The sequence below is a fragment of the Perna viridis genome, chromosome 3 (genome assembly GCF_037379345.1).
Source record: "Perna viridis isolate PV_CMFRI_1.1 ecotype Kerala chromosome 3, ASM3737934v1, whole genome shotgun sequence".
In the NCBI taxonomy this organism is placed as follows: Eukaryota; Metazoa; Mollusca; class Bivalvia; order Mytilida; family Mytilidae; genus Perna; species Perna viridis.
The window spans coordinates 59204507-59229323 of record NC_142447.1 but is presented as its reverse complement, the minus strand read 5'-3'; the positions used below and the strand labels follow the sequence as shown (position 1 = coordinate 59229323).

The 24817-nt window shown below is 36.1% G+C and overlaps 1 protein-coding gene across 1 annotated transcript in view; it reads left to right on the top strand.

Moving 5' to 3' along the window:
• The window catches only part of LOC148623142 (sacsin-like), a 36775-nt gene that overhangs the window by 6506 nt on the left and 5452 nt on the right, over window positions 1-24817 (top strand). The window contains 6 exon segments of the mRNA XM_088573694.1: window positions 7418-7667; window positions 9849-9965; window positions 10306-10453; window positions 11461-12606; window positions 14187-14591; window positions 15123-24817. Coding sequence (XP_088429820.1) covers window positions 7545-7667; window positions 9849-9965; window positions 10306-10453; window positions 11461-12606; window positions 14187-14591; window positions 15123-24817 — 11634 coding nt within the window. The 5' untranslated portion in view covers window positions 7418-7544.

Below are 24817 nucleotides of genomic sequence, written 5' to 3'. Positions count from 1 at the left end.
GAATTATAGCCTGGGTGCGCATAATTCATTTTGCGCCAAGCGTGCAATGTTAGTAATATGTATACGACAGTATAAGAAGTCGGTGATACGTCATGATGGGTATGGTGTATGATATGATAATATGTAATGAAAATTAAACATACAGTGACATATCCCCCTCCAAAAAAAAATCAGTCTCCTGAATTCAAATCGGAAGATGTACTCCATCAATCAAACGTGAATATATATAACGTGCTTTCTGCCCATTTTTCTTATGAACATACCAGTGTAAGAATGGAGATACGAAACCGTTTTCCCGATTCTTATAAATGAAATAAGAATTTACTTCATGGAATATGGAATTAAACTTCTCTTGCATCAGAGAATATTCTGTCTCATGCTTTAGATAAGCAGTTGTTCTAACATTTTTCTATGATTATTCCACTTTAGAAAACTCATAGTCGTTTTCGTACCAAAAACAACTTTACATCCTATATCTCTCTTCCGTTTTTCAACTTCAGAAATATCATACTTGAAACATGATCTATAATATATCAAATCGGAGCTGAAAAATAATCAAAGGTGTTTTTAATTAATGTATCTTTGAGATCATTAAAAGGTTTCACCTTCCTTATATTACTTCAATTCAATTTCAAAATATTGAGTAATTATTTGTTTAAATGAGTTGTTGTGTCCATAATAAAGTGTAAAGACATATGTTAGGTGCGTCCTAAACTAATATTTGTGTCAACACCAGCCTCAAGTGCAGAGGTGGATTCAGGATTTAAGATTAGGGGGCGCAGTTAAAATTTTGCGGAGCGGAACGAGGCGAAAATTTTTTTTAACTTAAATTTTTGAAATATTTTTCTAGAGTGGTACAATGTAGATATCTTTTGTGGTAAAACCTAAAACCGCCTAAATCTACCCCTGATTATTAAGGGGGGTGGGCGCACGCCCGACACGCCCTCGCCAGAATCGGCCCCTGAAGTGAACCGAGTTCAACTGGATACGGTCGTATTATGCTGCGGTTAGTGAACGTTAAAAAATGCATTTATTACGCTGCCGAAGGGCACGTAAATGACTGTATTATCAACTGGGTCATGCATACTTATGGGCAGAAAAAGCATCAATATCCAGTTTGTGCTATAATGTCACTATTAAGGGGAACCAGTCGCCTGCACCGCATACTAGTGAGTAGTTCGTGAAAAAAAAAGAAATATTGTATTGTGATTCAGCCAGTACATGCACGCTGGGTGTCATCTGAAAGTTTATCATGTCAGGTACAATACAACAATTTTAAACTGTGATGTAGAGAAAATTTTTAGAGTCTAGATCTTAATCCCATCCATTTGTCGAATTTCCAAAAGGAAAGTATTAATTTTAATACCTGTCTACTTTCACTTCACCGTTCATTCTTAGAGTTAAGCCATCAAAGGTATGCCGAAAATTTTATGAAAGAGTCTTTAATGGTTCCCCTCTATGATAAAATCTGTTGAAGTTCATTTTAAACTTTAAAAAAGAAATTGCTGAATTCAATATAGAAAGTAATGGGACTTTTAATAGTGGTTTTACACCTTGCGAAAGCTTGAAAACAGTACAATGGCAGCATCGGTAAATGCGATTGAGGACCACACCAGTCAGGGAACATAAGCTAGCTTCGATGATTAAATATAAATCGAATCTGAGCTTTTTCTAAGATAGGGATGGTCAAAACATGGTACTCGAATGTTTAAGAAAATTACGTAATCAATACCGGTCAATTCGACTCAAAACCATTTCGGACCATAACAACACACAGTTCCTTACCAGACCTGTCATTTCGCCCATAAATATTTAAGACTGACAATATTACCACGCATAAGGACGAATAAGGTTTCATCTTCCTCATATTAATGTGAAAACCTGGGTTGTCATATTTTCATGTAAAGGTAATTTCAAATAATGCAATAGAGAGCAAGAAAGGTTACCTGAAGAAAGGAACCTGAATTATTTTACACAATGGTTGTACGATGCCGAGATAAAGGCTTTGGAAATTGTTATGCTATAGAAACTTCCATATGCAGTTAGGTATAACAATATTGAAGTTTAAGTGCTCCTGATTGTATGGAGAATTAGGAAGAGTGCCATTACACATTCGGATAAAAGCTGGAATGGATGGTTTCTAGCTGGCAGCGTATTATGATGAAAATAATATCTTTGTATGAATGTTATTACAACTTGATGTTGGATGGTGAAATCATGATAAATGTCTAGTGAAAAGTATACGAAACTGGCAAAACAATAATATGAATTCTGTTTAATGTCATGACTGTAGAGTTCTGTCAAATGTCTTGACTAGAATTCTGCCAAATGTATTGACTGTAGAATTCTGACAAATGTCTTGAGTGTAGAATTCCGCCAAATGTCTTGACTGTAGAATTCTGCCAAATGTCTTGACTGTAGAATTCTGCTAAATGTCTTGACTGTAGAGTTCTGTCAAATGTCTTGATTGTAGAATTCTGTAAAATGTCTTGATTGTAGAATTCTGTCAAATGCCTTGATTGAAGAATACTGCCAAACGTATTTCTTTTAGAATTCTCTGAAATGTCTTGACTATAGAGTTCTGCCTGATTTCTTCACTGTAGAATTCTGCCAAATTTCTTCATGGTAGAATTCTGTTAAATTTCCTGATTTAAAGAATTCTGTTAAATTTCCTGATTTAAAGAATTCTGCCAATGTCTTGATTGTAGAATTCTGCGAAATGTCTTGACTATAGAGTTCGGTCAAATTTCTTCATTGTAGAATTCTGCCAAATGTCTTAACTGTAGAATTCTGTCAAATGTCTTGATTGTAGAATTCTGCCAAACTTATGTCTTGTAGAATTCTGTAAAATGTCATAATTGTAGAATTCTGCCAAACGTATTTCTTGTAGAATTCTGCCAATTGTCTTGACTGTAGAATTCCGTCAAATGTCTGGACTGTAGAATTCTGCCAAATGTCTTGACTGTAGAATTCTGCTAAATATCGTGACTGTAGAATTCTACCAAATGTCTTGACTGTAGAATTCCGCCAAATGTCTTGACTGTAGAATCCTGCCAAATGTCATGACTAGAATTCTGCTAAATATCGTGACTGTAGAATTCTGCCAATTGTCTTGACTGTAGAATTCCGCCAAATGTCTTGACTGTAGAATTCTGCCAAATGTCTTGACTGTAGAATTGTGACAAACGTATTGCTTGTAGAATTCTGTTAAATATCTTGATTGTAGAATTCTGCCAAATGTCTTGATTGTAGAATTCTGCGAAATGTCTTGACTATAGAGTTCTGCCAAATTTCTTCACTGTAGAGTTCTGCCAAATTTCTTCATTGTAGAATTCTGCCAAACGTATTTCTTGTAGAATTCTGCCAATTGTCTTGACTGTAGAATTCCGTCAAATGTCTGGACTGTAGAATTCTGCCAAATGTCTTGACTGTAGAATTCTGCTAAATATCGTGACTGTAGAATTCTACCAAATGTCTTAACTGTAGAATTCCGCCAAATGTCTTGACTGTAGAATTCTGCCAAATGTCTTGACTGTAGAATTGTGACAAACGTATTGCTTGTAGAATTCTGTTAAATATCTTGATTGTAGAATTCTGCCAAATGTCTTGATTGTAGAATTCTGCGAAATGTCTTGACTATAGAGTTCTGCCAAATTTCTTCACTGTAGAGTTCTGCCAAATTTCTTCATTGTAGAATTCTGCCAAATGTCTGGACTGTAGAATTCCGCCAAATGTCTTTACTGTAGAATTGTGCCAAACGTATTTCTTGTAGAATTCTGTTAAATGTCTTGATTGTAGAATTCTGCGAAATGTTTTGACTATAGAGTTCTGCCAAATTTCGTCATTGTAGAATTCTGCCAAGCGTATTTACTGAAGAGTTCCGTCAAATGTCTTGACTGTAGAATTCTGCTAAATATCTTGACTGTAGAATTCTGCCAAATGTCTTGACTGTAGAATTCTGCTAAATGTCCTGACTGTTGAATTCTGCATATATCGTTACTGTAGAATTCTGCCAAATGTCTTCACTGTAGAATTCTGCTAAATGTATTGATTTTAGAATTCTGCCTAACGTATTTACTGTAGAAATCTGCTAAATATCGTGACTGTAGAATTCTGCCAATTGTCTTGACTGTACAATTCTGCCAAATGTCTTGACTGTAGAATTCTGACAAACGTATTTCTTGTAGAATTCTGTGAAATGTCTTGATTGTAGAATTCCGCCAAATGTCTTGACTGTAGAATTCTGCTAAATATCTTGACTGTAGAATTCTGCTAAATGTCTTGACTGTTGAATTCTGCTAAATATCGTGACTGTAGAATTCTGCCCAATGTCTTGACTGTAGAATTCCGCCAAATATCTTCACTGCAGAATTCTGCCAAATCTTTTGAGTTTAGAATTCTGACAAATGTATTTACTGTAGAATTCAGCCAAATGTTTTGACTATATAATTCCGCCATATGTCTTGAATGTAGAATTCTGCCAAATGTCTTGACTGTAGAATTCTGCCAAACGTATTTCTTGTAGAATTCTGTTAAATGTCTTGACTGTAGAATTCTATCCTATATTATGTAGTACTATACGGTTAGATCAGTTCTGAAAATTTTGTCTCATTTTCTACAAGAATCCATACAAACAACGCAACATAGCTGGATCTGCAAAATGTAACCCCAAACCTCTTTCACAACTTCTGTACTCACAGCTGCCATAGAGGGTATCCAGTCTTACCACAATACTTGTGGTATTAATTCATTGTGGATCCTGAAAAATTTGAAAAAATCTTTGGAGACTCTGAATTCAAGATTATTATCAGGATATAATAGCATTAAAACCTATGATTTTTCAACACTGTATAATTCTATTCCCCATACTCAGTTAAAATCCCGACTCAAAAACATTATACATCATTGTTTCTCCAAAAAAGATGGTACACGTAGATACAAATATATAGTTCTTGCTAGAGATTCCTTATGCTTTGTGAAAAAATAATTCTAAATTTTATCCTCCAAATATATAGAAGAAGATGTTTTCAAAATGCTGGATTTTTTTATTTGGATCGACAATATATTTGTCCATTGTGGTGGACGCGTTTTTCAACAAACGGTCGGCATTCCAAAGGGACCAAATTCTGCTCCTCTACTTGTTGACCTATTCCTTCACTCTCATGAGGCTAACTCTATAGCTGATCTGATCCTAAAGAAAGAACATCGTTTAGCTAGATCCTTTAATTTCAGTTTCCGTTATATAGATGATGTATTATCGTTACACAATCCAAGTTGCGGGATTTAATACTTCGCATCTACCCCAAAGAACTTGAGATAAAGGATACTACAAACAGTCACTGTTAAGACAGCCTCATATCTTGACCTACACTTAGAGATTGCTGGTAAAGGAAAACTATTACTTTATGACAAACGTGATGACTTTTCATTCAGAATTATCAAGTTTCCTTCATCTGTGGCAACATCCCTTCAGCACCTGCGTATGGAGTTTTCATATCCCAACTCATACGTTATGCCAGAGCTTACCGTAACTACGCAGACTTTTTGTATGGCGCTAGACTTGTAACAATTAGGTTTTTGGAACAGGGTTAACGTTGCTACAAGCTTTAAAGTCATCACTAGAGAAGTTTTATGGTCGTCATCATGAACTCGTGGATCATTACGGTGTATCCATCTGCACATGAGAACTGATTTGTTCAACGAGTCATAGTTTTCCTTTCCTCTACCCCGGAGTTGACTTTTTTATGAGCAACTCGGCGGGTGTTTCTAGAAAAGCAGAGGACGCTTACCCTACCGGTGCACCTGGTCCATGTTCCCATTTTTAGTGGAGTCCGAGTTGCTCATTTACTTTTGTTACTTTGTATGTATTTTTTTAGTTACTTCATGTTCTTTATCGTGTTTGTCTGGTCTTTGTCCTGGATTACATTCTTTAGATTTCCGCTAGAATCTTGGTTCCCTTGAATACTCTCTGTTGAGAATACTGATGATTTTAGGAAGCTAGTCCACACAGAAATCTGAAGTGTTTTTTTTTTTTTTAAAAAGGAAATATTTTTTTCTAATCCTAGGTGCGTGGAGGTTCAAGTAATTTATAATATATTTTCCCGCAATTTAAATCCCTAATGTTTGGGTGAAATGAAGTATTTTTGAAAATCAGTCAGCTGATGCTGAAGAGAGAACCTAATACGGTAGGGAACTTAATCAATGCGGATACCTTTCTGCATTTTAATTACACATATATTACATCTATCTATGTACAAATGGCTCAAATATAACAAAAATAGGTATATGGTGTATATGCCAAAGAGACAACAACACCACCGGGATGAAAATGTCAGTCGAAGGCCGCCCATTGGTCTCAACGAATGTCGAGAAAACCCTCATGATACAGGACAGGTCCCAAAATATCATTATACACAGGAAGAGCGAAAGACCTGTCCCTATATACTCAAGTAACATAGAAATAAACTAAAGGTAAGAACGAAACAAGACATAAAGAGGCCAGAAATTCCGGACTTGGAAAAGGCGCTAAAAATGTATTCAAAGTGCTTTGGCGTGATCACAACCATCCCCCTTTAAAATCTGGCCACTGTGGAAAAAAATAGTACACAATCAAACACACAAAGAAGTCAGTCCAATTAGATCTTAGTTCCTTGTTACAACGGAAATAAAGAAACTGAATATAAATTACACAAATGTGCTAACTAAGAACTGCTAGCAGCTAACTGGCAGGCGAGCTCCGAACCTACAAACAGTTATGTCACCATCGTATATAAAATCAATCCCAATATTTCCCATGCGGGCTTGAGAATCGCGGTACATCATAAGTCATACAATAAGGACATAATCCATGCCATGCCAAAAACTGCTTTTAGATGTAGTGTTTTATTTCTATGTCAGTACCCAATGAGCGAATCAATGTATACCAAAAATTGAAATGTTATGGAATAATAAAGGAAAAAAAATATTATAAATATGATTGTTGAAACACTATTGAATTGTTGGATTAGGTTCCTGCACACTCCCCGTCAGGATATCACCATTGATACGATACGTTGAAAAACATAACTTTAACGCACAAAACAAAACATCACGACAATTATAATAAAATTTATTGAAATATCGCATGAGTAAATTCCTTTACCTCGTATTTCTAATGTGAGTTGCATTTTTTATCCCGATTATTTCAATAATTTATCACTATCTTTATCAAAAAATCTGGTCCGTCCTACACACCTGTTCTATAATTTTAAGAAACCTCTATACAGCCCATTACAAGTTCCTTAGAGTGTATCTTATCTGGTATGATGTACTCAGGATTTTACTTATTTAGAAAATAAAACGTTAACTGAATTTTATGTAGCATCAGTTAATATTAATATGAAATGTTTTATTTCATCGTCATTTTCTTTTACTTCAGGTTTATATTAGAAAACAATTTAAGATTACTGAAGGGCATGATGCACAGTTCAAGAAAAAACTCCAACTGATTTATACATTCTGCTAACTGTCTATTAGTCACAGCTTGAAAAGGATAAACCCCGAAAATGTCGTCCACTGATGACAGCGAGGAGGATGGACCTGAGTTCTCCGGGATAATTCAGCCTCCATTGATCCACCAGCTGAAATCTATACTCGACCAGTACCCAGATGACGGCCAAATCCTTAAGGTATTGATATGGTAAAAGCTTAAATAACACACACTTAAATATATTTACCTGTCTGTCTGTCTGTCCGTCCGACCACAAAAGAAAATATAACATTTAACTCCTCTCGGGTAGCCTTTATTGTCTGAATGGTTATAAGAGAGAATACAATGTTCACCAAGATATATTTTTAGTTGTCATTGATTGAATACGCATGATATTGAGTTTAAGCTCATTTTAGCTGTGCCTTACGGACACAAACTGAAAAAAAACCCAAACTTTACTTAAAACTGTCTAAATTCATATACAGATCAAAAACATGTATAATCGTCCTTTGTAACAAAGTGATAGAGTGAAATGGTTAATATGTTATGCGCCTGCTTGTCTGTCAGCTAGGAAAGTCTTTAGAACGCATCACTCCATAACCACTTCGGATATTCCTTATGCATTAAGTTACAGTGTAAGTATGTGTATACTACAAGTGCCAAATTTTTTTAAGGAGTTATGGGACAGAATATTTTCAACAATTCTTAATTTTAGAAGAACTGGATGCATTTTGTCGGAAACCGCTTGATGAATTTTTATTTGGTAGGATTTAATAATATGAAATACTCTACCAGACATAACTGAGAAAACTTTAAACAACTTTACTGGTGTTTCTATTTTGGCGAATTATATTTACCCTACCTATACACCTGGTTTATAATAACCTTTGTAGTTTGATTTGACTTCACCTTACCAATACACATTGTTTATAATCACCTTGGAAGTTTGATTTGACTTTACCCTACCTAAACACCCTGTTTATTATCACCTTGAGAGTTTGATTTGACTTTATACTACCTATACTCCCAGTTTATAATCACCTTGGGAGTTCGATTTGACTTTACTCTACCTATACACCCTGTTTATAATCACCTTTGGAGTTTGATTTGACTTTTTCCTACCTATAAACATGGTTTATAATCACCTTGGGAGTTTGATTTGACTACCCTACCTTTTTAACTGGTTTATAATCATTTTGAGAGTTTGAATTGACTCAACCCAACCGGTTTATAATCACCTTGAATGTTTGATTTGACTTTACTCTACCTATACATCCGGTTTATAATCACCTTGAAAGTTTGATTTGACTTTACCCTACCTGTACACCTGGTTTATAATCACCTTTTGAGTTTGATTTGAGTTTACCCTACCTGTACACCCGGTTTATAATCACCTTTTGAGTTTGATTTGAGTTTACCCTACCTATACACCCGGTTTATAATCACCTTGGGAGTTTGATTTGAGTTTACCCTACCTATAAACCCGGTTTATAATCACCTTGAAAGTTTGATTTGAGTTTACCCTACCTGTACACACGGTTTATAATCAGCTTGAAAGTTTGATTTGAGTTTACCCTACCTGTACACCCGGTTTATAATCACCTTGAAAGTTTGATTTGACTTGACCCTACCTGTACACCCGGTTTATAATCACCTTGAAAGTTTGATTTGACTTTACCCTACCTGTACACCCGGTTTATAATCACCTTGGGAGTTTGATTTGACTTTACCCTACCTGTACACCCGGTTTATAATCACCTTGGAGTTTGATTTGACTTTACCCTCCTATACACCCGGTTGATAGTCACCTTGAAAGTTTGATTTGACTTTACCCTACCTGTACACTCGGTTTATAATCACCTTGAAAGTTTGATTTGACTTAACCCTACCTGTACACCCGGTTTATAATCACCTTGAAAGTTTGATTTGACTTTACCCTACCTGTACACCTGGTTTATAATCACATTGGGAGTTTGATTTGACTTTACCCTACCTGTACACCTGGTTTATAATCACATTGGGAGTTTGATATGACTTTACTCTACCTGTACACCCGGTTTATAATCACCTTGAAAGTTTGATTTGACTTTACCCTACCTGTACACCTGGTTTATAATCACATTGGGAGTTTGATATGACTTTACCCTACCTGTACACCCGGTTTATAATCACCTTGAAAGTTTGATTTGACTTTACCCTAACTGTACACCCGGTTTATAATCACATTGGGAGTTTGATTTGCTCTTGTACTATTTATAGCTTCTTTAAGTTCTCTGTGTTGTTTTTTTTATACTGTTAATTTATCTCTATCTGGAATATTATACATGGAATCCATCGATTGTTCTCTGGTGTTGATATATCTGTATGTTAATATATGCAGGAAATAATACAGAACGCTGAAGACGCTGAAGCCTCCGAAATGAAAGTTCTATTTGATGAAAGATGTGTAAACAAAGAGGATGGAACAAAACGGAAGGCTTTCAAAAAGTATTTCAAGGTACATGTACTATGTAACACTAACATTTTTAAATTCAGCAATATTGCTCTAGACCGTAATGAATATACCTGATGGCTTTGGTGTTGTGATGAATAAAGTAGACATGACTGCTGCAAATATTACTATCTATATTGTAGCATGTGGCAACCATGTGATGTACTTTGTATTGCATTATAATATTGACCATATCACAAGTGCGCCATGATTTAAGCATTATTGATTTTCTTCAGTGTCATTCTCTTTAATATTCAATGAAAACTTGCGTTTTTCGAAATTGTTTCATTAACTTTTTTTATTACGGGTGCTTCTCTATAACTTGTAGCATTTTTTTTAAATACAGGGACCGGCACTATGTGTTTTTAACAGTGCAAGCTTTACGGAGGCAGATTGGACAGGGATACAGATGATCTACCAAAGTGTCAAGGAATTTGACCCTGTAAAGGTCGGGCGGTTTGGACTGGGATTTAAATCTGTATTTCACATAACAGGTACACTATTGTGAATTATGTTTTTTCTATTTGAATTTGAGCATGGACAGGGTGCACAGGTAGTCACAATAGTGCGTCCTCTGCTTTTCTAGTAACACCCTCCCAGTTTTTAATAAAATGTCACGTGCGGGGTAGACGAAAGAGGAAACGGGAAATGAAAACATCATGTAGTCAAATCGGTTATAATCGTGTAGATGGATACACCTTTGCTTACATTAGTTTATGATTAAGACCATAAACATTTTGTTCTGATGACTTTAATCTTGTTTAAGCATAACCCTGTTCTAGAACCAGTTGCCTATTCCAAAGAAGTCTGGAGCGGAACAAAGCGTCTGCGTAGTTTCGACTAGTTTTCGCTTCAAGTCTGAGATATGATACGAAAAATTAATACACAAATGGTACAGATAAAGGAACGTTGACAATATAGGAAGAGAAATCATCGCACTTGTGGTATAGTTTGGTCATGTGTTTTCCATTTCCATCGACCTCTGAGAGGAGGTCAATATATGAGATTACCAATAATTGATAAGTTCTTTAAAAAATTAAGAAGGTAGACGATTTTAATCAAAGTATACGTCACACCATTACTCTGTAATCTAATCAAGTCTTACAACAAAGTGTAAGCATTCAAATTCGAAGTTTAGCCTGCTTACCTCGTTTAGAGGGTGGTGCTGCTTAATTCTGGGCATAGTTATACCAGAACCTTTTAAAAAAAGTCAGTCACCACTTCTTCACCAAGTAACCAGAATATTCGAGATAGGAAGATGTTTTTTTTTCTGATAGGATATGCTAAAATATGTCTTTAAATAGTGACAAGTCGTATTGTGGATTGTTCCTGTTATATTGTCCATAGACAAAATTTTTATCATAGTCAGTTCTAAATTGTATTTAATGTTTTCGTGAATTAGTTCTAAAAATAGAACAAAGCTATTTTATAAGACAGGCATTATAAGGATAAGTCGTATTGTAAATCTGAACCAATACTTGTAACTCTTTGTTACTTTCAGATTACCCAATGATTATAAGTGGAGGTAAACTATTAGTGATTGATCCTCACCAAAAAGATCCAGGGAAAGTGTGTATCACCATGAAACTAAACAAGCTACACAAATACAAAAAGCAGATGGAACCGTCATATTGTTTAAATGCTTTTGATGGTTTATTTGGATTTTCACAGGAGACACTGGATACAGGAAACTTTCATGGCACTTTGTTCAGATTTCCTTTGCGTCATGATGTATCTCCTCTTTCTGATAATATTTATGGACGCGAGAAAATCTCAGATCTTTTTACAGCTTTTCAGTCTGAAGCATCCGTTGAACTTCTGTTTCTAAAATGTCTTGAGAAAATTGAACTGTTTTGGAAAACCGGAGATGACAGACGTTCTGATGACCCGTTTTTTATGGTGAAAATTGCTGATAACTGTCTTGCAGATGTGAGAATAAAGCGGTCAGAACTTCAAAGTTACATGAGACAGGTGCTATTATCTGTCACAGAGGAGACTTATATTAGAACGTTTGACCTTACCATTGTCACACAGAACGCCACAGAAGAATCCATTGAACAGGATTGGTTTGTGATGCATTGTCGGAAGGGGAAACCCCTATCTGATGAACTTATTAAACTTTCACAGGACGAATCTTTGTCATACAGTCCATACGTTAGTGTAGCTGTTCCTTTGTTTGTTGACCCACAGTTTATAGGTCACGTGTTTTGTCTGATGCCACTTCCGCTAGAAACTAAGAGTTTGACTGGGTACCCTGTCCATGTTAATGGTTTATTTGCACTTGATCAAAACAGACGCCACGTGAAATGGCCGTCTGCAGATCAGAGGAAGAACAAGACACACACTGATAAACCAACCAGGTGGAATAAATGCTTGGTAAATGAAGTGCTAGCTCATGTTTACCATATGACCATTAAAGAACTATTATGGAAGTGTGAAAACAACCAGTTTCCTCAGCGGGATGTCGAGCGAGTGTATAACGTTATTCCAAATTTAGGGGAAATTACCAGCAACTGGAATCTGATCAAAGAGCCATTAGTCGAGCGTCTTCTAGAAACTCCCTTCCTTTTCACAAGTAAAGATGGTGGTAAATGGATCCTACCAAGTCAAGCCGTGTTTAGCATCCTTGACGGAAGCAATGATCTAGGTAATTCTTCTCATGACATTGTTTTTCTTCAAATACCAATTTAGCCTATAATACTTACCTTTCTCCTGAGAAGAATTTAAAACTTTGAAATTCAGAGTTTTGACATTATAACATCATATTTAAAAATATGTCCATATATTTTGAAAACTGATGCATCTGAAAAATATTTTTAAAAAATGATATAGACATATCTGAGCATGTAAATACTTTCTTTTTACCTTTTTGCTCTACAGATACATAACAAAAAAGTTTGAGAACATTTATTCAGCTTCATATCCCAAACAAACACCCCCAATAATAATTCAGAAGCTTTTTTTCTTTCCCACTAAGTATGTAATGTAAAATTTAAAAGTTCTATGACACATGACAACGGTTGCAGTTTATCCACTCCATAAAATTGGATGTACGGTACATGTAGGTCTTTAAATGCGTACGATGAGTTTCTGACGTAGACACAGTCCATGCATCCCTCTCCTTCTAGTCGTTAAGTCCTGTAGTAGGTTTCCAACATCTGTGATTCTGGAGAGCTACACAGATAATTACTATGTTCCATTTAAATATTTCATCGCGGATGTGTGAAAGTTTGTAGGCCCTTGGCCGTCGTTTTTTCAACCTCTTGTCGTAAGTGCGCTTTACGCCTTTCTTCTTTCAGTTCTTTTTTCAAGCTCCTACACTTCCTAATCTAGCTCATCCTGATTCGTTGGACGTGGAATCTTCCCCTTTTCACTCTCACCGACTTACTGTTTTTGCACATTGTCATCTGGTTTCATTCAGTTTACTGCTTTAAGTCGTAGACCAACTCATTATTATCAAATTGATGATTTTCAGGTACCTTTAGAATCAATTTGTCGCCAAAGAATATTTTGAATTTTATTGCAGTGCAAGCCTATCTTTGTACCCCACTGGGTCAAAAAGTCAAGATATTTTTACTCCATTGTTCGAGCTTCTTTAATAGTCATCCCTTAGACATCAAATATGAATTAACTCAATATATTAAGGTACATGTACAGTCATGAATGACAATGTTTTGAAGCTTTTCAATGGTATGGGAAAAGTTGCGGTAACACTTACGGATATATACAAAAGTGGCCAAAATAAAAATTAACTTCAGTTATTTTTTTTTGCGACAAATTGATTCTTCAATAGGAGTTATTAAATTTTTAATTGACCTTTTCTAAAACAATGATAGAAAATAAATCTCTTGATTCAGTATTTTCAGTATAGAAAATAAATGATCTAGCCAAGGTTATAGTGTAAATGCATTAAGCTGGAAATAAATTTTCTGACCTGAACAAAATTGAAGCCTCTCCGTCCCACTCAGAATCAAATGGTCGTCCAATTAACAAACAGTAATGTAAGCGTCTTGCCATTAAAGACATGTCATGTATTGCAAATGAGGCTGGGTGTTATGGAATCAATTAGTACCCCATAGTATTAAGCGCGGCAAATTATAAGATATACTTAGATATTAAAAAAGTAATTTACAAATAAATTCAATATCACTTGCTTATTACCTAATTGTTATAAACTGTGAAAGAAAGATTGAATCAATTAATTCATGTGTTTTGTCTTTTTTTTAGCTGTAGAGAAATCGGTATTAAAGCTTGCGAAAAATTATGGAATACATTTAGTGGAAGCCCCTGAACACATCATTTCCATGCTTAAATGGCACCGCTTAACAGTGAAGACCTTGTCGAAGGACTTCATTGTAAATTGTCTTAAGAATGATAACTCCTATACGTCATTTCCGTTCAGCGACAAGATGAATATTTTGCTGTATTTGGTAAATGGTGGACAGTATTCGTGTTTACAAGGACTAAAGTTACTTCCCTTACACAACGGTTCATTCGTCGGTTTTGGAGAAGGCAACCGAGTGTATGTCTGTCGGGAGGAAGCTGATCTGTTTCCAGGACAAGAGGCCTCGTTCGTAAATCGGGAACTTGAGGAGAATGTATACACTGTCATTACATATATAGCGAGGCAAGGTAAGTCATTTAGTGTGTAATACAAGGGACAGACCATCTAGAGCCGATATGTGCTAAAACACAAGGCTTTCAACTTCAAGATAAGAAAATGGTAACAGATCTTGTATAAAAATTGATTAAAAAAATTGACGTATGAAAGAAAAAGAGAAACTTGTACTGTTAATACGAGCAGTTAATATTTCTAAAATGTCGGACATGAAACATTACAGTTTGTTTACCAGAGACTATAATAATTCAAGTTCGAAATTTTAATGTATCAACAACATGCAAAGAACAATTTTATATATATTAAATTCATTTTTTTTGCCCATACTTTATTATCATTTAAATGATTAAAATGATAATCCGCATGCTTTACTCATAATTCCTCGCGGGGATAACTCGTTTGCTATTTGAAAGAGGGAGGCATACACTTTAATTTTCAAAAAAAAATGTTTAGGATAATTGTATCTTTCTTTTCAAGATTTTCAGTAAAAGTTTTGTAATTATTTTAAACTTACTTCCGACTCTATGATTTTACTTAATTTGTAGGCAATTTCCAAATGTCTGTACTAGAAGACCAGCCAGCCGATGTGATTGCCAATATGGTAGAGAAAACTTTGCAGCTTCATAATGGTTCTTCATCTAATACAACAGTGTCATGGGATAGGACTGGTCCAGTTGGTGAAGCGTGGCTGAGAAAGGTTTGGCTATTTATTCACCGGTTCAGCCTGAGCAGTTTTCCCAACCTTCATCTGATCCCAGATTTCAGGAAAAATGTACTGAGAAAAGTATCGGAAAAATTCTTAATGGTATCTTGCGAGGGTCATAGCCTTTCAGAAAACATATCAAACTGTCTTAGATATTTAGGTATAGCTGTCCTTGATGAAGAAACTGATGAAATTATACAACATAAAGACATCAGACGTTATGTCCTTATACCAACGTCAGACAATATACTGAGTTTAATTGCACTGGTACAAAGTAGAAGCTCCAGTCAGCAGATACAGACGTTCAACTCATCAGTGATTCAACCTGAGAGAGATGAGTTTATTGTGTACCTTCCAAAGTACAGCTTAAGTTCATCTGTAAAAGAGTTGATACGTAGTATGAACTTATACTTAGAGACAAAAAGTGGAAGACCTGTCTCTGTTAGAGATATTAATAGAGTAGTACATACGGGCACAATACCTGTACAATACTTCAGAGAAAGCTTATACTGCCCTACTTCAGATCACGAAAGTCTTGCAACACTCCTAAATGCTCAAGTGTTACAGGAAGAAGATGTTATTATTGATATTTTAATCAACCTTCGGAATCAATACGACACAGATGATGTCAACAGAATGATGAACCATGTGTTATCAAATCTACAAAACTACCACAGGAAAGACAAAATTATGAATATTGCTAGAAGTATTGAGTTTGTTACAAATACTGGAGGTCAAATGAAGTGTGCTAACGAACTGTATGATCCTGATGATGAAATATTAAAAAGCGTCATTGTTGACAAAAACTCATTTCCAGACAGAGCAAATTTACCTGTCGAAATTGGCTTGTTGAGAAACCTTGGCCTAAAATCATGGAATGAAATATCAGCAGAAGACGTTCTACGGTGTGCTCAACAAATTCAGAGTAGCACTTTTGATCACGTGTCACAGGGTCGATCAAAAACTCTCATTGGTCTCGTACTCAAAAAGTCAAATCTTCTTCAAATTTACATAAACAAAACTAAACTTGCCGATCTCTTGAAAAATATTTGTTTTGTGGTACCAAGAACAAGAGGTTATTCTTATCCAACGTGTTTACCATGGTGTGCAGATAATTTATCCTTCTGCAGTCCATCCAACATGTTAGACGTCAAGCATACCAGCTTGATTGGGTGTACAAGACCAATCATTCCTGAATCCATGTATAGTTTAAATGGACCATTTGGATGTAACCAGGAACCATTACCATCAGACGTCATCGACCAATTACTGATACTTGTCAGTAGATACGAAGACAAACACAAACCAGAGCTTTTACCAATGATCAGCTCAATTTACAAGTTTCTTGCGACGAAACCCATGCATAAATTTAAAAGACTGACGGAACACAAATGGCTCTGGACGGGAAATGGTTTTGAAAAAGCAGACAGGGTTTATCTTAAGACAAAGCGCTCAGATATCAGTTTAGTTCCATACTTGTATCCGCTTCCGTCTGAATTCATTGACAAAAATCTGCAATCATTCTTTAGACGTATGGGCTGCATTGGTGAGCAGAGTTCTATGATATTGAAAAAAGTACAGATGATGGTACAAGAAAAGTACAAAAAGAATAGAAAGTCTGTTGAAGAAGCTACGGCCGATCTTCATCTGGTCATCAGTATTATAAATCATTTAAAAGATGTACCCAAAGCAGAATTAGAAGGCGTCTTGATACCCGTTAAACAAGACGATGACTCAAAAGTTGTTCTGTATCCTGTCAGTGAATGCAACTATTGCAGAGACGACGACGAATTTTATGGCGATGAAAAACATTTCGTTCACCAGGATATTACATCAGATACTGCAGAGAAGTTAGGTGTGCCTTCTGTGATGGATACATTATTAGAAGATGCTGAGAGACTTGAGGAATGGGGTCAATGTGAACCCTTGACAAGGCGCATCAAAACACTTCTAGAATCATACAAGGATGGTTTATCTGTACCCAAAGAAATTATTCAGAATGCTGACGATGCTGGAGCAACAAAAGTATGTTTCATGTACGATGAACGTGATAAAGATACCTATGGCAGAAAACTGATTGACAAAAACATGCTAGAATGTCAGGGTCCAGCATTATGGGCATACAATGATGCTGTATTTACAGACGATGATTTACAAAATATCACAAAAGTCAGCGGAGCAACCAAACAAGAAGACATGTCTAAAATTGGAAAGTTTGGACTCGGTTTTTGCTCCGTATACAACCTTACTGAAGTTCCAAGTTTTGTGACAGGTAACAATATGGTAATATTTGATCCACATTACCAGTACTTAGGAGATGCCCTAGCACGCCGAAAACAGCCTGGTCTTAAGGTTGATTTTACGAAAAATAGGAAGATACTCGAGAGAAAAACATCTCAGTTTGAACCTTTTAACGGTGTTTTTGGATGTGATTTACGAAGACAGAGCCATCTTTATTTCAATGGAACATTGTTCAGGTTGCCACTACGGACAAGACAGCAAGCTTTATCAAGCGAGATCAGTAATACAATGTATGACAGGGAACAGATGAACAGTCTATTAAAGATCTTTGCTGAGGCAGGAGGAAACCTACTTCTGTTTACACAAAACGTCAGTTGTGTGGAATTTTATCACCTGAACAATGGTGAAAACCCTACGGATGCATCGTTAGTGTACAGCGTTAATCGTAAAGATTTGCAGTGTATTGAAAGACCTTTATCAAACAATGAAGGTTTGAATCGATATTCAGTTCTGAAAGAGCTATCAGCAGGTATTTCAAATGTGAAAAATGGAAGAGAAAAGTCTGTCCTTAATATCTCACAAACGTTTTTGTTAGAAATCTCAATTACAGTTGGAAGTCGACTTACCAATTTCAGCATTAATGGATGTTCATCATTGACAACTTGGATGGTTGCATGGGCATCTGGTACTGAGAAGAGCAGAGCATTGGCGCTTCAATCAAATCGCAAAGGAGTACTCCCGCTTGCAAGTGTTGCTTGTCCTGTTGAAAAATCTGAAACTAACATCTATAAAACACGCTGTCTACAATCACTTCCCTTTGGATATTATAGAACTAGCCATGTGTTTTGCTACCTTCCACTTCCAGTTGAAACAACTCTTCCTGTTTTTATAAATGGGTCGTTTGCAGTTACGTCAGATCGACGTAGACTTTCATGTAAAACTACAGATGATATAGAATCGTTTGAAAGTGAGTGGAATGAAGCTTTGATCACTGATGCTGTTTGTAACGCATACGTATTGTTCTTGCAAAGATTCAATAGCTTAAGTGTGGACTCTGATGAACCATACTATAAAAAATGGCCTGTCGGGTGTGCAAAAGATGGTAATATGGAGAAACTTCAAATGTCATTCTACCTTAGTGTTGCAAATAAATGTCAAACAGTAGATATATTCAGAAGAGGAAGACAAATATCTTGCTTCCAAAAATGCATGTTCTTGAACCCGTCATTACTTGATACTAAGTTCGGCGAAGATGCTTTTAATGTATGCGTTAAACATTTGGAAGATGTTGTTATGATGAAAATGCCACATAAAATCCAGAATTGTTTTAAAAATGCGGGTTGTGACAAGCAGGTCAAACAGAAAACATTGACAACAATAAATTTCTACTCACAACTCGTGTTTCCATACTTGGTAGACGGTCGTTGGAGTGATGAGGTACGGGATCTGCTCATCTTACATGCTCTTGATAACGCATCAGGTAAAATGTGCGAGTTGATAAAAGCCTCAAAATGCATTCCAACTTCACCTAATAAACATCTTAGATACCCAGACGAACTTGTCGACAGAAATAGTTCCATAGGTATATTATTTAAAGAGGAAGACGAACGTTTCGTGCCTCTTGATGTCAGTACTTTCAGCAAACCAAGTCGCATTACTACTCTGTGTAACTTGGGAATGAAAACTAAATCGTTACCCGACCACCTTCTCATAGAGAGAACCAATTCTGTCAGTAGTCTGTCTTTGGTTTGTTCACAGTGTGCTTTAGACAGATGTTCAAATTTGGTGAAATACATTGATGCAGAATACAGAGGTAAAAGAGTATTAGCACCGCTATTATCACATCTGAAGATGAACCAGTTTTTACCGGTGGTAAGCAGACCAAGCGATTGGAAATGGCAATGGGCCGGAGACATTGTGAAAATGGCATCTATGTCTCCAATGCCAAAGCACATCTGCAATGACCATAGCAATATAAAAGGCGACATTAAGTTTGAATCCCCACAAAACCTGTATTCAAACAAAGTACAAGACCTTGTGTGTGCAGTCAGGCCTGTTTTGGATAGATCAAAACTACCACTTAGTCTTTACCTTCAATTCCTTATTGAGATGGGCGTACAGGAGACTGTTTCACCGGCTTTAGCATTTGACAACTTAACAGCTATTTGTGAAACTGCAAGCCAATCATGTGATCTGTCATGCGACATTAACACAATAAATCAAAAGATATTTGCTGTTTATAAACATTTGAACAGTTGTTTTGAAAAAGCAAAGTATACAGATGAGAAAAAGTGTGTTTTACTTGAATTGGCAAAACGGTATCGAGAGGAAAATATCATCTTCTTAAACGGAAGTTTTATTCGTCCAAGTCAGGTTGTCATAGATTGTTCAGAAGACTGCAGTCCACATTTTTATCGACTGAATTCGGTAAAAGATTTAAGATCTTTGACAGGACTTATGAATCTACTGCAGATCGATGAAAAATGTTCCCCAGATCGTATTGTTAAAGCGCTAAAAACGTATAAAAACGAATTGAATGACACAGAAGTTGAAACATACGTGAAACTCCTGTCAGTTCTTGCTCACACCATGAAGACCGAAAGCCCAAGTCAACAAAATATTGTTGGCGTTTTGATTCCTGATGAAAGATGCATCCTAAGACCAATCACTGAGATATGTATAGATGAACCTATGGTAAACTCGATGGAATGTTTGAAATTCACTCATGAAAAAATTTCGTACGAAATTGCCAATGCTATAGGCGTTAAAACAAAACGTCAGCAAAAGGTTGAAGAGTGCACAAAAGATTTATATTCGGAGGACTTTGGGCAACACGAAGAATTGATTACAAGAATAAAACGTATTTTGTCCGGTTACCCTTGCGATAGTGGCATTCTAAAAGAATTGGTACAAAATGCAGATGATGCTAAGGCTACGGAAGTTCACATTGTTGTTGATTTTGACAATCATCCATCAGAAAATCTTTTCGATACTTCATGGCAACCATTGCAGGGACCTGCAATTCTCGTATATAATAATCAATACTTCACGCAGGCAGACCTTGAGGGAATACAAAAGCTAGGATTAGGAAGTAAAAGTGAAGATCCGACAAAGACGGGACAATATGGAGTAGGCTTCAATGCTGTGTACCATCTTACTGACGTTCCTTCATTTTTAACTAGGGGGAAGGAAGTAGAAAGTGGAGAAATACTTGGGGTCTTTGATCCCCACTGCAAATATGTTCCAAAAGCAACAGCTAGAAATCCTGGACGAAAGTATTTGCATACAGATACTCTTCGGGAGGACCACCCTAACGTCTTTACCTGTTATCATGATAAGATGTTAATGGGAGAACAAGGTACCATTTTCAGACTACCTCTCCGTAGCGGTCAGTTTGTACGTAATTCTCAAATATCAAACCAAGAGATAACCCAAACTTTTATAGATAAGCTTGTTGATGACTTTAAATGTGATATGCAGAATATGTTATTGTTTGTAAGTCATGTTAAGCTTCTTAAGATCTCACAAATAAGAAATGGAGGCATTGAAAATATCTACTCTGTTCAACGTGATGTCTCAAATGTATCAGATAAAAGTATTTCAGAGTACAACAATGCTGTCAAAAATGCTTCATATTTGCAAAGCATTGGCGATATTACTAACATCCAAACATTAGAAATACTATCAAATATTGATATAATTGATAGCACTGGAATAACACAAGAATGGCTTGTAGTGCGGCGAATAGGGTTTTCAGGACAATCAGCTTGCCCTGATAATGTTTTACAAGCAGTAAGAAACAAAGACCTTGGCCTTTTACCACGCGGTGGAGTAGCGCTGCCGATATGCGCTAGCAAATGCACAATTCAAGGTCGGGTGTTTTGTTTTTTGCCGTTACCCATTGAAACTGGTTTACCTGCACATTTCAATGGCCATTTTGCCCTTGATCACGAAGCAAGACGAAATTTGTGGTATGATGACCACGAGAACTACCGAACGTCGTGGAATAAGCACTTACTCAATGATGTCATTGCTCCTGCTTACGCTTCAGCTCTGTTGAAAATGAAAGAAATGCTTTGTTTAAAAAGTGAAAGCCAATTTGATCAATTTAAACTCAGGAAAGATCTAGATCTGTTTCATTCTTACTTCCCCGATGTTGTCAAATCCAACGGTGACTATTGCGTATTCCTTGTTCACAGCATTTATAAATGGATTACTACAAATGAACTACCTTTATTTCCATCGGCTTTACCAGTCAGTAGATCTAAAGCGGTTCTGAGGTTTTTTCCACTTACAAGTGATAACTTCGAATATCCATGTGTTTTCAACACATTGCAAAAGCAGAATATCAATTTAGAAACTACACATGCCGTTTCTAGAAGATTATCTGAAAGAATTGAAAGCTTTAATGAAAATACTAATAACTGTCGAACAACGCATATTCCTTCCCTTATTCAAATTCTTAAGCAACTAGGTATTAAACTGTTGGATTCACCGAAACACATCCGTAAAAGTATGCAATCAGCAGAAATTGCTTTAAAGGAAATTTCACCAGACTTTGTAATGGAATTTTTAAAATCATATGACTCTCCGAATCAAGATAAATGTAAACTTCAGGCAATTGATAAGGCAGTTAAAGATACAATTTTTAACACGGCTAATAACGTTTGTCTATGCTTGCAATACTGCATGACAAGTGAACATTTTAAATCAATGATAGAAGGACTTCCCCTGTGCCTTACCCAAGATGGAATTCTTAGGACATTTAGTTCAGGAACACCTGTATATTTGTCACTTTTCAGTAATATTGTAGAAGAAAGCACTCGTTGGTTCATTCATGAAGATTTGTATCCACATTTATCGTTAGATATGACAGGAATGAAATCATTTGGCATTGATGCGCTGGCAGATATTTTGTCCTACTCTTTGAACTCTGAAAAGTACAGAACGACCACCAGGCCTGTGCCTTGGAAACTGGATAGCAATCAGGTACCTAGTTTACATTGGTTAGAAAATGTTTGGTTTTTCATAGATCATGAAATCAATTCAAAACAATCATCAAACAAAGATGCACACCAACTTGAATACGAAACTCTTTCACAAAGATTGAGTGATCTTCTTCCTTGGTGTCTAGTTCCAGGTATCCAGGAATCAAACGCTTGTGGAGAATCTGTCTTATATCCAGTTAAAATGTCCAAGTTCGTTCTCGACATTCAGACTTATTCGGGGTCGTTGAAAGCTGTTTTACAGCGCCTAGCTCTACCAACACTTGATGCAAAGGTCGTTATGCGGAACGTTGTATTGTGCAAGCTTCTGGCTTCTAGTAGAAATGCAAATGATTTACTGTCCTTTTTGTACGAATACAGAAATGAAATTAGACTCAAAAGTCCATCTGTTGAAGATTGTACACATATTTTAGAATATTTTGGCCAACATATAGACGATATATTTAAGAATGAGGAAAATATTGAGACAGTTCTAAAGAAATTGAAGGAACTACCGCTACATATTACAGTGGATGGACATAACATTAGTCTCGAAGAATTACGTAGTGTGCTGGTGTTGGATGAATCGACTTCAAAGACATTAATTGTTGATGGAATTGACGACTGGGCTCGTTACTCAAGGACAACGTTGTTGCGAACAACGCACAACTTGACACCTCTTTACGTAAAACTGGGGTATAGAGAGGAAAAGCTTGAAGCCATAGATGTATATACTGATTATATATTACCGAAATTTCATTACCTACCAAATCATGCTCATATTTCACATCTCCAATACATACGAGATGTACTATTAGCAATCGGGTCAAGTTTTTCAGAAAAACAGGAGAGTCTAATTGCTGTACTTAAAAATGTATCGTTTGTTCCTGATGACCAGGGTGTACTTTATAAAGTTTCGCACTACAAGGACCCATTTGATCAACTTCTGAAAGAAATGTGTGATCCAAATTCATTTCCAGCTTACCCTTTTTGTAAGATGGAATGGCATTCTTTCCTTGTTAAAGCTGGATTACAGAGTGAGATACCACCATGTATGATTGTTGAGTTTGCTAAAACAGTGGAGAAGCAAGGCAAAATCTGCGTCACCGAAGAAACTATAAAAAGATCAGAGATGCTTGTGAAACATATCTTAGGAAGATCAAATGTTGAGAACGGAGACCTTCTTAAAACAATTTCAACAATTAAATTCGTCATTTCGAATAAAACTGCTCCATGGAAGACTGAAGTATTTCCCCAATATTGTGATAGCTTGATATGCTACCACGGATCTGTAATACCAGTAAGAGAAGATATATGTTGGACTACTTCATCCATTGTTACAAAAGATGCCCTTCCAAGAGATTATTACACGTCTTCGGTATCAAAAAAAATCCTTCAACAGTTGGGTGTTGAATTGCAACCTAAGTTTATCTGTGTTTTGAATCATATACAAAACGTCTGTGATAAATTGAAATACTTGTCTAACACAAATATGCTTTATGATTCTATGACAAAACAAGTCGAAAATCTAATTATTAAATTCTACGATTGGATAGATGACAACAAAGATGTTGATCCTGAAAAATTAACGAAAGCTCTTGCGCAAAAGCCAATAGTCTTTCTTCCAGACCATAAGTTATTCGTAACTTGTCAAAGAGTTGTTCGTAGTTTCGATATAGAAAATGAATCTGAAATTTTGCCTTATCTTATTCAAGCTCCTGATAAATATGGAAAATATTTCAAAGTATTTATAACACTCGGAATGACGACAAACACCACTATTAGCAACTATGTTCGAGTCCTTTATCAATTAAAACTAGACATACAAGAGAGTAAGTTGCATGCAAATCAACTACAAGTCGTTCAAAAAGCTCTGAAACAAATATTGTACAGAGCAAGCAAGAGTAGAGATCACATTTGTAAGGAACTTGAGGAAATAGGTGATTTATTTCTATTGTCGAGGGAGCACAAACTTATGTCGGCACCACAGTTAGTCTTTTCTGATAATGCAGACTTCGAAGACAAAATTGGAGATGAAATTGGAAAACCATATATGATGGGACTTGAGGAACTTGACATTTCTATATCTGGGTCTGTTTCAACAACTTTGAGACGCCTCCCTGTGTCTATGCAGCCATCGATTCTCTCCGATATGATTTCGGAAGAACTAGACTACCAATCATTGCAGAAAACGAGCGACCAACGAGGGCAGATCCTCAGAGACTTTTTTGATTCATCACAATTTCGTGAAGCTTTAATCAGAATTTCAATACACTGCTGCCGCACAAATAAATGTCAAAAAGAGATGGAA